Consider the following 12,980-nt stretch of genomic DNA (forward strand, 5'->3'; position numbering starts at 1 on the left):
TTTCAGGTGTATAGTAAAGTAAATCAGTTATACATATACACATATCCACTCTTTTTTACATTCTTTTCCGAGTTAGGCCATTACAGAGTATTGAGAAGAGTTCCCTGTGCTACAAAATAGTTTGTTATTAATTTACAATAGCCAGGACATGGAAGCAACCTAAATGCTCTTCAACAAGTGAATGGATAAAGAAGATGTGGCATATATATACAGTGGAATATTACTCAGCTATAAAAAGGAATGAGATGGAGCTATATGTAATGAGGTGGATAGACCCAGAGTCTGTCATACAGAGTGAAGTAAGTCAGAAAGAGAAGGACAAATATTGTATGCTAACTCATATATATGGAATCTAAAAATGGTACTGATGAACTTAGTGACAAGACAGGAACAAGGATGCAGATGCAGAGAATGGACTGGAGAACTCGAGGTTTGGGTGGGCGGGGGATGAAGGGGAAGCTGAGATGAAGTGAGAGAGTAGCATAGGCATATATATACTACTAACTGTAAAATAAATAACCAGTGGGAAGTTGCTGTATAACAAAGGAAGATCAACTCAATGATGGATGATGCCTTAGAGGGCTGGAACGGGGAGGGTGGGGGGGGAGTCGAGGGAGGGAGGGAATATGGGGATATGTGTATAAATACAGCTGATTGACTTTGGTGTACCTGAAAAACTGGTACAAGAGTGTAAAGCAATTATATCCCAATAAAAAAAATTATCTATTTTATATGTAGTAGTGTGTATATGTCAATCTCAATCTCCTAATTTATCCCTCCCCCTCTTTTCCCCACTGGTAATCATGTTTGTTTGCTACATCTGTGATTCTATTTCTGTTTTGTAAGTTCATTTGTACAATTTTTTTAAAGACTCCACATATAAGTGATATCATACTATATCTGTTTTTCTCTGACAACTTCATTCAGTATGACAATCTCTAGGTCCATCCATGTTACTGTAAATGGCATTATTTCACTCTTTTTCATGGCTGAGTAATATTCCATTTATACCACATCTTCTTTATCCATTCCTCCGTTGATAGACATTTAGGTTGCTTCCATATCCTGGCTATTGTAAACAGTGCTGCAGTGAACATTGGGGTGCATGTATCTTTTTGAAGTATGGTTTTCTCTGGATATATGACCAAGAGTGGGATTGCTGGATCATATGCTAACTCTAGTTTTAATTTTTTAAGGAGCCTCCATACTGTTCTCCATAGTGGCTGTACCAATTTACATTCCCACCAATAGTGCAAGAAAGTTCCCTTTTCTCCACACCCTCTCCAGCATCTATTGTTTGTAGATTTTTTGATGACAACCATTGTGACTGGTGTGAGGTGATACCTCATTGTAGTTTTGATTTACATTTCTCTAATAATTAGTGATGTAGAGCATCTTTCACATGCTTTTTGGCCAACTGTATGTCTTATTTGGAGAAATGTCTCTTTAGATCTTCCACCCAGTTTTGATTGGTTGGTTATTTCTTTTTGATATTGAGCTTCATGAGCTGTTTGTATACTTTGGAGATTAATCCCTTGTCAGTCACTTCATTTACAAATATTTTCTCCCATTGTGAGGGTTGTCTTTTCATTTTGTTTATGGTTTTCTTTGCTGTGCAAAAGCTTTTAAGTTTAATTAGGTCCCATTTGTTTATTTTTATTTTTATTTTCATTACTCTAGGGGGTGGATCAAAAAAATCTTGCTGCAATTTATGTCAGAGAATGTTCTACCTACGTTTTCCTCTAAGAGTTTTATACTGTCTAGTCTTACATTTAGGTCTTTATTTCATTTTGAGTTTATTTTTGTGTATGGTGTTAGGTAATGTTCTAATTTCATTCATTTACATGTAGCTGTCCAATTTTCCCAGCTCCACTTATTGCAGAGGCTGTCTGTTCTCCATTGTATATTCTGACTTCCTTTGTCATAGATTAGGTGACCATAGGTGCATGGGTTTATCCCTGGACTTTCTATCATGTTCCATTGATCTATATTTCTGTTTTCATACCAGTATCAAACTGTTTTCATTACTGTAGCTTTGTTTTATAGTCTGAAGCCAGGGAGCCTGAATTCCCTAGCTCCATTTTTTTTTTTTTTTTTTTTTACCTAGCTCCATTTTTGTTTCTCAAGGTTGCTTTGGCTATTCAGGGTACTTTGTGTTTCCATACAAATTGTAAAAATTTTTATTCTAATTCTGTGAGAAATGCCATTGGTAATTTGATAGTTATTTCATTGAATCTGTAGATTGCTTTGGGTAGTGTATTCATTTTGATAGTGTTGATTCTTCCAATCCAAGAACATGGTATATTTCTCCATCTGTTTGTGTTGTCTTTGATTTCTTTCATCAGCAGCTTATCACCTTATAGTTTTCTGAGTACAGGTCTTTTGTCTTCATAGGTAGGTTTATTCCTAGGTATTTTATTCTTTTTGAGTGATGGCAAATGGGAGTGTTTCCTTAATTTCTCTTTCTGACCTTTCATTGTTAGTGAACAGGAATGCAAGAGATTTCTGTGTATTAATTTTGTATCCTGCAACTTTACCTAATTCATTGATGAGCTCTAGTAGTTTTCTGGTAGCATGTTTAGGATTTTCTATGTATAGTATCATATCATCTACAAACATTGATAGTTTTACTTCTTCTTTTCCAACTTGGATTTCTTTTATTTCTTTTTCTTCTCTGATTGCCATGGCTAGGACTTCCAAAACTATGTTGAATAAAAGTGATGAGAGTGGACACTTGTCTTGTTCCTGCTCTTAGAGGAAATGCTTTCAGTTTTTCACCATTGAGAATGATGTTATATGTTGGTTAATCATATATGGCCTTTATTATGTTCAGGTAGATTCCCTTTATGCCCACTTTCTGGGGAGTTTTTATCATAAATGAGTGTAAATTTTGTAAAAAGCTTTTTCTGCATCTATTGTGGTGATCATATGGTTTTTATTCTTCATTTTGTAAATGTGGTGTATCACATTGATTAATTTGCATATATTGAAAAATCCTTATATCCCTGGGTTAAATCCCTCCTAATCATGGCTTATGATCCTTTTAATGTGTTGTTGGCTGAATTTTTAATTTAATTTAATTTTAATAGCTACATGTGGCTAGTGGCTAACATATTGGATAGCACAGTTCTGGACCATTGGATGGTAAAAAAAAGAAAATATTTTCATCTTACCACTTGAATCACATTGAAGACATGAGCAGGGCAGTTTAAAATTTCTCCCTCCCTTCCCTTCTTTTCTCCCTCACTCCCTCTCCTTCCTTCCTTCCTTCCTTCCTCTCTCTCTCCTTCCTTCCTTCTTTTTCTTTTTCTTTTTTCTTTCTTTCTTTCATTCTCTTTTTCTTTCTTTCTTCTCAGTTTTATTGAACTTTATATATGTTGAGATAGTTTTAGAGTGTAAAATTTGATGAATTTTGACATATGAATACATTCTTAAAACCATCACCACAATCAAGATAGTAAACATTTCCATCACCCCCAAATGTTTTCTTATTCCCTTTTGAAATCCACCCTCCTTATCTCCTCACCCCTACCCCAGACCCAATCACCAGTGATCTGATTTTTGTCCATTTAGAATAAACTTCATTTCATATAATTTTATGTAAATAGGATCATACAGTATGAACTCTTATTTTCTTTTTTCATTCAGTATAATTGTTTTATAAATTAAAATATCTGCCTTCTAGCATATTAAAATATAAAATATAATTGAAATTAAAATTTCAATAATTTTTCTCTTCTTTCCCTTACATAAAACAAAATAAATTTTCTAAAAAGTGATTTTAAGAATGTGTGGACATAATTAGTGAAACAGTTCCCCAAAAGAGACAGAGCAAAGTAGGAGTCTGAATTATAATCACTTGGGTTATTTGATGGCAAGCAATCAACCATTTTCGATTGAAATCTCTAGATGAGTTTTTTGAGGTAAGGCTGTCTTTGTCTCCTTATTAGTAAAAATAAAAGCTTCCATGAGGCCATTTTATCAAAGTTAGCAAATATGTTTGTGTTAGAACATTTGTTTTCAGACTTGACGACACATTAAATTCACCTGGGAAGATTTTTCACAATGCCTGTGCACAGGCCCTACTCATGAGGTATTGAATCAGATTTTTTGTGGGTTGGGCTTGGGCATTCATAGTTTAAAATTACCTCAAAGTGATTATAAAGAGGAATAAGGTTTGAGAATCATTAGATTAGACCATTCAACAGAGAAAAATTTACATGCTACATACTACCTTTACTAGTATAACCAGTGTGCCAGCATGGGAAGGAAAACCTGTTTCTTAAAGCATACTTACTAATTAAAAGTATTAATATGTAGAAAGAGAAAATGCAAGCGAGAGAGAAGAGAGCCTTAATAAAAACTGCAAGGGCACTTTCAGTAGAGTGACTTCATTTTGAAAGGGAAGAAGTTGGATTTGAGGGGTTGAGGTAGGACTTCATGTCTGGTAGCAGATAACTGCATAACGCAACCTCATATACCCAAACATTTGAATGATCAATATAACATACATAAAAGTAAATTAAAATATTCTTTTAATTATGTAGGTTTTTGCTTAGGAGCAGCATTCTGTTATTCATTTAAGAAATACTTATCAAATATCAATATTTATGTGATGGTCATTGTTCTGGTGCTGATTTCAAGGAAGCATTTTGTATCAGGTTCCAAATATGTGGCTCTTGTCCCACCATCTGCTGCAGAATTAGGTCTCCTTGGGATACTTGTGCCAAGGAACAGGAATGCTTTATTACTCCCTATGTTTTGGCATCTATCACTACACAATCTGTTATGGTGGTCAACTTGTCTGACTTCCCATATTCTCTAGCTGAAAGCTCTTCATTTCCCAGGCCACATCCTAGCACCTCCTTGGCTCTCTCAGGGACAAAGAGAACATGCTCTTCACCCAGAGGACCTCAGGCATGGTTCACACAGATAAAGCCATGTAAAGAGAAAAAGTACCACAGTCAACAGAATACTGAGATTTACACTTTTATTCCTTCCCTTAGAACTCTACCTCCTGTACTCCATCTCCTAGTGATTTTGAGCACCCTGAATTCACACCAAAGGTTAGATTGTATCATTAACATTTTTCTATAATTTGTTTTCTGCTATAAACACAATGGGCTTAATGAGAAAGCTTATGATCAACCAGAGAGGAGAATAGTTTGGGGGATAAAAAAAGGAGTCAGGGGTGGGGAGGGAGGAGAAGAGGTCTAAAGAGCTAGAAATTCCAAATTAAAAAAGAAAAAAAAAAGTTTCATCATCATCATTCTCATAGTCTTATTATTATTATTTTATATTTTATACCACTCTTGGCACCTATAATCTATCTTTGACACAGTCAGATTGAGCAGGTAAATGCTACCTCTTCTCAACTCATTCAGAGTAAATTCCAAAGTCCTTAAATGGCTTTCAACACTCTATGTGATCTAAACCCATGCCCCTGCCTTTTTCTTTGAGGTCTAGAGATTTTATTTTATTTTATTTTTTATTAAAGTATAGTTGATTTACAATATATTTGGGTGTACAGTAGTGATTCAATAGTTTGACAGATTTATTCCATTTAAAACTATAATAAAATGTTGGCTATGTTCCCTGTGCTATACAATATATCCTCGTAGCTTATTTGTTTTATACATAGTAGTTGTACCTCTTAATCCTCTATGCCTATTTTGCCCCTCCCCACTGGTAACCACTAGTTTGTTTTCTGTGTCTGTAAATCTGTTTCTGTTTTGTTATATTCATTCACTTGTTTCCGTTTTTTAGATTCAGTATGTGATAACATAGAGTAATTGTCTTTCTCTGTCTTATTTCACTAACCATAATACCCTCCAGGTCCATCCATGTTGTTGCAAACAGCAAGATTTCATTCTCTTTATGGCTGAGTAGTATTCCATTGTATATGTATCTATGTACCATATCTTCTTTGTCCACTCCTCTGTTGATGGATGTTTATGTCGCTTCCATATCTTTCTTGGTTATTATAAGTAATGCTGCTATGAACATTGGATTGCATATATCTTTTTGAATTAGTGTTTTTGTTTTCTTAGGATGTATACCCAGGAATGGAATCACTGGATCATATTTGTAGTTCTATTTTTAGTTTCTGGAGAACCTCCATACTGTTTTCCAGAGTGGCTGCATCAATTTACATTCCCATCTAAAGCGTATTGGGCTCCCTTTTCTCCACATCCTGGCCAAAATTTGTTATTTGTAATCTTTTTGATGATAGCCATTCTAACAGGTGTGAGGTGGTATATCATTGTGGTTTTGATTTTCATTTCTCTGATGGTAAGTGATGTTGTATGTCTTTTCATGTGCCTGTTGGCTATCTGTGTATCTTCTTTGGAAAAAAATCTCTTTAGCTCTCCTGCCAATTTTTAAATCAGGTTGTTTGCTTTTTGGAGTTCTATGAGCTTTTTATATATTTTGGATATTAACCCCTTATTGGACATATCATTTACAAATATTTTCTCCCATTTAGCAGGTTGTGGGGTTTTTTTTGTTGATTGTTTCCTTTGCTGTGAAAAAAGCTTTTTAGTTCAAATAGGTCCCATTTGTTTATTTTTGCTTTTGTTTCTTTTGCCTTAGGAGACAGAGCCATAAAAAATATTGCTACAGTTTATGTCAGAGAGTTCTTTCTGTTTTCTTTTAGGAGCTTTATGGTTTCAGCTGTTACATTTAGGTATTTAATTCATTTTGAGCTTATGTTTGACTATGGCGTGAGAAAAATGTTCTAACTTCATTCTTTCATCTGTAGTTGTTCAGTTTTTGTAGCACCATTTTCTAGCACTGTCTTTTACCCATTGTATATTCTTGCCTCCTTTGCTGTAGGTTAACTGACAATGAGTGTGAGGGTGGTTTTATTTCTGGGCTCTGTATTCTGTTCCAATGCTCTATGCGTCTGCTTTTGTGCCAGTTTCGATTACTTAGCTTTGTAGTACTGGAGCATGATATCTCCAGTTTTATTCATTTTTTCAAGATTGCTTTAGCTGTTTGGGGCCTTTTTTGGTTTCATATAAGTTTTGGGATTATTTGTTCTAATTCTGTGAAAAATATCATGGGTATTTTGATAGAGAGTGCATTAAATCTGTACTTTGCTTTGGGTAATATTGACATTTTAACAATATTAATACTTGCAGCCCATGAACACAGAGTATGTTTCCATTTCTTTGTGTCGTTTTCAATTTCCTTTATCTATGTATTATAGTTTTCAGAGTATAGGTCATTAACCTCCTTGGTTAAGCTTATTGCTAGGTATTTAACTCTTTTTGATGTGATTTTAAATGGAACTGTTTTCTTGCTTTCTCTTTCTGATAGTTCATTATTAGTGTAGAGAAAAGCAAAATTTTTGTATGTGAATTATGTATCCTGCAACTTTACTCAGTTCATTTATTAGCTCTAATAGTCTTTTGGTGGAAACTTTAGGGTTTTCTATATATAGTATCATTTCATCTGCAAATACTGACAGTTTTACTTCTTCCTTTCCAGTTTGGATGCCTTTTATTTCCTTTTCTTGTCTGAGTGCTGTGACTAAGACTTCCAATACTATGTTAAATAGAAGTGGTGAAAGTGGACATTTTTGTCTTGTTCCTGATTTTAGAGGAAAAGCTTTTTAGCTTTTCACTGTTGAATATGATATTTCTTGTGGGTTTGCTATAAATGGCCTTTATTATGTTGAGATATGCTCCCTCCCTCTATACCAATTTTGATGACAGTTTTTATTATGAATGAATGTTGAATTTTGTCAAATGCTTTTTCTGTGTCTATTGAGATTATTATGTGATTTTTACCCTTCCTTTTGTTAATGTTATATCACATGGATTGATTAATGGATATTAGACTGTCCTTACATCCCTAGAAAAAACCACTTCATCATGGTGTATGATCCTTTTTATGTGTTGTTGAATTTGGTATGCTAATATTTTGTTGAGGATTTCTGCATGTATATTCATCAGATATATTGGCCTGTAATTTTCTTTTTTTGTAGGGTCTTTGGTTTTGGTATCAGGATAATGGTGACCTTGTAGAATGAATTTGGGAGTGTTCCCTTCTCTTCAATTGTCTGGAATAGCTTGAGAAGGATAGGTATTAGCTCTTCTTTATATGTTTGGTAGAATTCCCCAGTGATGTTGTCCAGTCCTGGACTTTTGTTTGCTGGGACTTCTTTGATTGTAAATTAAATTTTACTGCTAGTGATTAGTCTGTTCAGATTGTTTCTCTGTCATTCAGTCTTGGAAGATTTAATGTTTCTAGAAATTAACGCATGGCCTCTTTGTCTTCATATCCTCTTGCTTTTAACTTTACTGACTCTGTTCCAGCTGTACTTACCTCCTTAGAGGGCCAGGACAGGGAGAGTGGGAGGGAGTCACGGGAGGGAGGGGATATGGGGATATATGTATAAATACAGCTGATTCACTTTGGTGTACCTCAAAAGCTGGTACAAGAATGTAAAGCAATTATATTCCAATAAAGAGCTTAAAACAACAACAACAACAAAAAGCCAAACAAATCATCCTACTTGTTACTCTGATGTCCTGATTATAAAGATAAATGGAACTCTAAGGTATTCTGGATATATACATTTGTACATGAAAATTTTAGCAGATTTGCCCACTTATTTCTTAAAGATAAAGCTGAGAAATTGCCAGAATGGTGCTATTCCTTCCTACACCCCTCCTAACTATAAAGCCATTTGAATCAGTTCTCAACATGACTATGATAGCACGTTTCTCTTTCAATCTTTTGGTTCCATAAGATGCTGGAATTTTTTTCCCCCTTTCTCTATCTCTACTTCTCTCAACTGGGAGTTAAAGTCTTGCTGACATAGATGCATAATAGATGAATATGGTGAACTGGATGTTCATTTAACAATAAAATAATAATTCATAGTGTGTTAACTTAAAACCATAAATATATTGGGTGATCACACAACAATAAAACCACTATAATGATACTGACAGGCAATCAAAATAGCTCTTTTTCTGTGACAGAAATAATCAAAAATAGGCCAGGAAAATAAGTTTCTTGTTTCCTGAATTAAATGTAATTTCAAATTAAGCTGCTTAGTATTTCTTTCTTTTCAGGAAAGGGTGGGGGGAGTGGGGGAGAGAGAGGGAGAGAGAAGAAAACTTAAAAAAAAAAAACTTTTTCTGCAGGTATTTTAAAATCACTTTTCATATTAAGAAAAAATTTATAGTCCTGGAACCAGTATTTGGCTTTCTTCAAAAGAATGGAAATTTTCCATTGGCTGCTCGTATATTTTCCCCAAATAGATGCTCAAATGTGAAAAACAGCTTGCTTGGAGATAGCTAATAAGATTTAGGTACCTGGAATTCTACGTTGGTCAAGTAATACTACATACATATTTGAAAAACTGAGTTTCCCCTTTTGTAAAAGGAAAGACCATGCCTCAAGATAACTTAGGCTGTAAGTAATGTTAGGCACAACACTGCAATGTCTGTGTTCTTGTGAATGGTTCCCCTCCTTCCTTCCCTCAGAGCTTCGTTTAGTATCTAGGTGAATCCATCCTCTCAAATGCATTTAAATCAATGGCAGTTGTAAAGGAACAGTTATAAAAGAATACAAGTTAGATTCAATACTTGAAAGTTAATATTTTTTAAATGCATGCATATCAAAGTCTATGTTGGGTGTAAGTGTTTTCATAAATTTTAGGACATTATTGTCAAGTTCGATAATCAAGTTTGTTCTGAAATTAATTTTGAACTATTCTGCTTTAAGCAACTAGAATTATTTGGCCATTGTTAATGTCACTCATTTGCCAGATCTCAGGTGGGTAGGCTACAATTGTACCCAGTCTTCCAAGGGGGAGAGAAATGGAATCTCGGTTCACACAAAATTTCATTCATGCAGCCCTGATGCAGCTTACTAAGTATATGTAACTATTTACATTACATATTTTTTGCTATTTTATGTAGAAATGAATTATGCTGAAAGCCAAATTTAAACAGAAATGAACATCTCAGGTAAATCAGCTCCTCTTCCTGAATCTCCCACTTCTGCTCACATTTTCACCATTCTGTTCATTCATAATGCTCCTAGACTGGAAACCGTGAGTCCTCTTAATTCTCCCATTGGCCAATCCCAGGTCACAAGGTCCTAGAACAAGTCTAATTTTGTTCTAATTCACTTGTACACTGAACTAGCTCAGAGCCTTATCCTTTCAATCTTGGGTCACAACCCAGTAGAAATGTTGGCTGCCCTGCTTTCCTTTTGGCTGGCTTATGGTTCTCCACACACATTGCCAAAGGTGAGGGTCAAGGGAAGTTCTGTTGTGTAAATGAATCTTGAGTGTCTTGAAAATAGTGGAAAGACCGTTCAGTCAAAGGGAATCATACTATAAAGACATAGAGTCTTGAAACACACAGTAGTTTCAAAAACTGGCAACAAATTTGGGTTGACTTCAGAGTAGATACAGGGACAGGATAGGGCAAACTAGAAATGAGATAGGTATCATCTTATAAACTATTGGTTATGCCATGCTAAAAATTGTGCTTGAAACATAGTGTGCACTCAGTAAACATTCATTAAATGAATAAATTAATGAATCACTTAATCCACTACTAGTATATTAAACCTTTATGTTTAAACATTTCATATTTAATAATTGACTAGTTTGCACGTTGGCTCATTGAAGAAAAACAATGTATTCACACTCTGTTTTCAGTACTTCTTGTGTGGCTGATCTTTAATCTGTTATTATAGCAGTTAAAACATTCCTACTCTTATGAGTGCTAAATGTTAAGAGTTCTTAAAGTTAACGTATATAAATAGATGTTCACATGTATTTGTGTTTTTCTTTTCCTCTTTTTCCAGGGTCAGATATTGTTCAATGGCTAATAAAGAACTTAACCATAGAAGATCCAGGTAAATAAATCATTTTCCCATCGGTAGAAGTATTTTCTTTGTGATTTTAAGAAATATGTTTTCTCAGGGCTAACATGACAAGCAAGCAAACCTGAAAAATTATAATTATATTTAACTATGTTTTTCACATTTATACAGATTTTATGGTAGTTGATGTATATTTAATTAAATTTTATTTAGTTTACTTTAAAATTTTTTCAATATATAATGTCCTATTTTTTAACATTTGATTCAAGAGACAGGTGACTATTAGAATTAGATGAGCAGTAAAGATGTCCATAAATAATTATACATATAATTTATAGCAAGTGATCACAAACTAATGAAATTTCTCTTCTGAAAACACATAGAACTAAATCTCATTAACTTATAATTTTGCCTTAACTCCATTTTTGTATGAGGTTTGAAAACAATGTTATTTGTAATTCCAATTTTTTATCATGCCTACATTATGTTTTTAATGCCCTTATTGCAGTGTCATGGGCTCATTCATTGTGGTGAACATTTTGTGTATTCTGCAACACAAAACCAATGTCCAGAGTTTGAGAACAGTTTCTACCAGTGTACTTTTCCATTGCCCAGAACATATTCCTAATTGTGAGAAATTCAATGACGTTAAAAAACTATCATGTAAGAGCCTTCATGCGTGGCGAATATTTCACATCAGTGAAATAAAAATGAGATGTATTTTGTTTATAGAAGATGCTGGACAAACAAAAGAAAATAACATAAAAATTGGGATTACAGTGACCAAGAATTGACATAATAGAGGAAGATGGCAATACACTAACAACACAGGACACTATTCTTTCGATTAAAAAAAAAAAACTGGCATAGCTTTTGCTCCTGCCTCTCGTGATTACCACCTTAGAATGGTTTAGAAATAATAGTACATGGAGATGCAAAATTTTTATTTTTACTTATTTTGAGCTAACTTAATAAGGCCAGGCCATCAGAAAATATAGTCCTAATTCTGTACACAAATGTCTGAGTTATATCCCCTGATCATTTGGTATACGATCTTTTAAAATACTTATTCTATCAGGTCAAATAGGATTAAAACAAGTAAGTAAAGATGAAGCAGCTACTGCCAACATCAAATTATTACTAGGTGAAAAAAAGGAGATAATTATTGGGAAAGGAAGCCACGGTCTTGCCAGTTTTACCTTTCAGCCTCAGCCCAGTGCCATTCCTGACTTTATAAACTGTATCACCAGACAAAAGACGCCAGTGCTTAAAAAACCACTGGCACAGTCATTGAAAACCAGGAACTACTGATTTGCAAAGAATGTCATTTCTCAAAAGGTGAAGTAGATACAAAAGAGTATTCCTTTTGTAAGTTAAGACTGAAAGTGTACTTCAGTAATAGTGTGAGAAGCAGGGAAAATATACAGATATAATATGCTAGTAAGAAACATTCACTGTTTATAATTTACACAAGAAATATCATTTTAGCTATAATGTGTATCAAAAACTGATTTTATTTGCTTGTTCAACAGTTAAAGGAAGTTGTAAAGCTTCATTAGAAGGTATATAAAAATATAAAATCAATTATATCTAGGAATGAGCATTCATGTTTTTAGTCATGTTTATGACAGGCTGAAAAATTGGGTTTTGTTTGGTTGGTATGGAATGAAAAATTCTGTGTTGGACTTTAAGGAGTATTGATGATTGTTCTGAAGATATAACAGATTTTGCGCACAGAAAATGAATCAATCTGAGAGCATGATTTTAATTAAATATGATCGAGAATGTAGCTGACATCATGAAAGTTACTTTTATGGTTGCATGTATAAAATTAATCATACCATTTTAGAACTGCTTATGAAGAGATAAGTAGTTATTATAAATCTCAGTCTAACTTTAACTTCATAAATTTTCTGAAGATATTTAAAAAGAAAAGAAAAACCCAGGCCAGGCCTCTATCTTGTGTTTATTTGGTGGTCAAGTGGTTATTTGAAGAACTCTAGGGATCATTTGAAGTTCTAGTTGTCAATAATTTGTTGAAAGAAAATTTTGTGACAACTTGGAAGAAAAGATTAATGCTTCAGTATGGGAGCAGGTTCTGGTGATCTATTTAGAGATGGACAGAG

General features: G+C 34.0%; 1 protein-coding gene across 9 annotated transcripts in view; it reads left to right on the forward strand.

Moving 5' to 3' along the window:
• Window positions 1-12,980, forward strand: part of RGS7 (regulator of G protein signaling 7) — a 650,352-nt gene that overhangs the window by 426,469 nt on the left and 210,903 nt on the right. For 8 of the 9 annotated variants that reach the window (XM_057728890.1, XM_057728895.1, XM_057728894.1 and 5 more), the window contains exon 4: window positions 10,837-10,887. In XM_057728890.1, coding sequence (XP_057584873.1) covers window positions 10,837-10,887 — 51 coding nt within the window. Of the gene's footprint in view, window positions 1-9,938; window positions 9,987-10,836; window positions 10,888-12,980 lie in introns of all 9 variants that reach the window. The other variant, XM_057728897.1, reaches the window with a different exon arrangement.

This window comes from Hippopotamus amphibius, chromosome 3 (assembly GCF_030028045.1).
Source record: "Hippopotamus amphibius kiboko isolate mHipAmp2 chromosome 3, mHipAmp2.hap2, whole genome shotgun sequence".
NCBI classification, from domain to species: Eukaryota; Metazoa; Chordata; class Mammalia; order Artiodactyla; family Hippopotamidae; genus Hippopotamus; species Hippopotamus amphibius.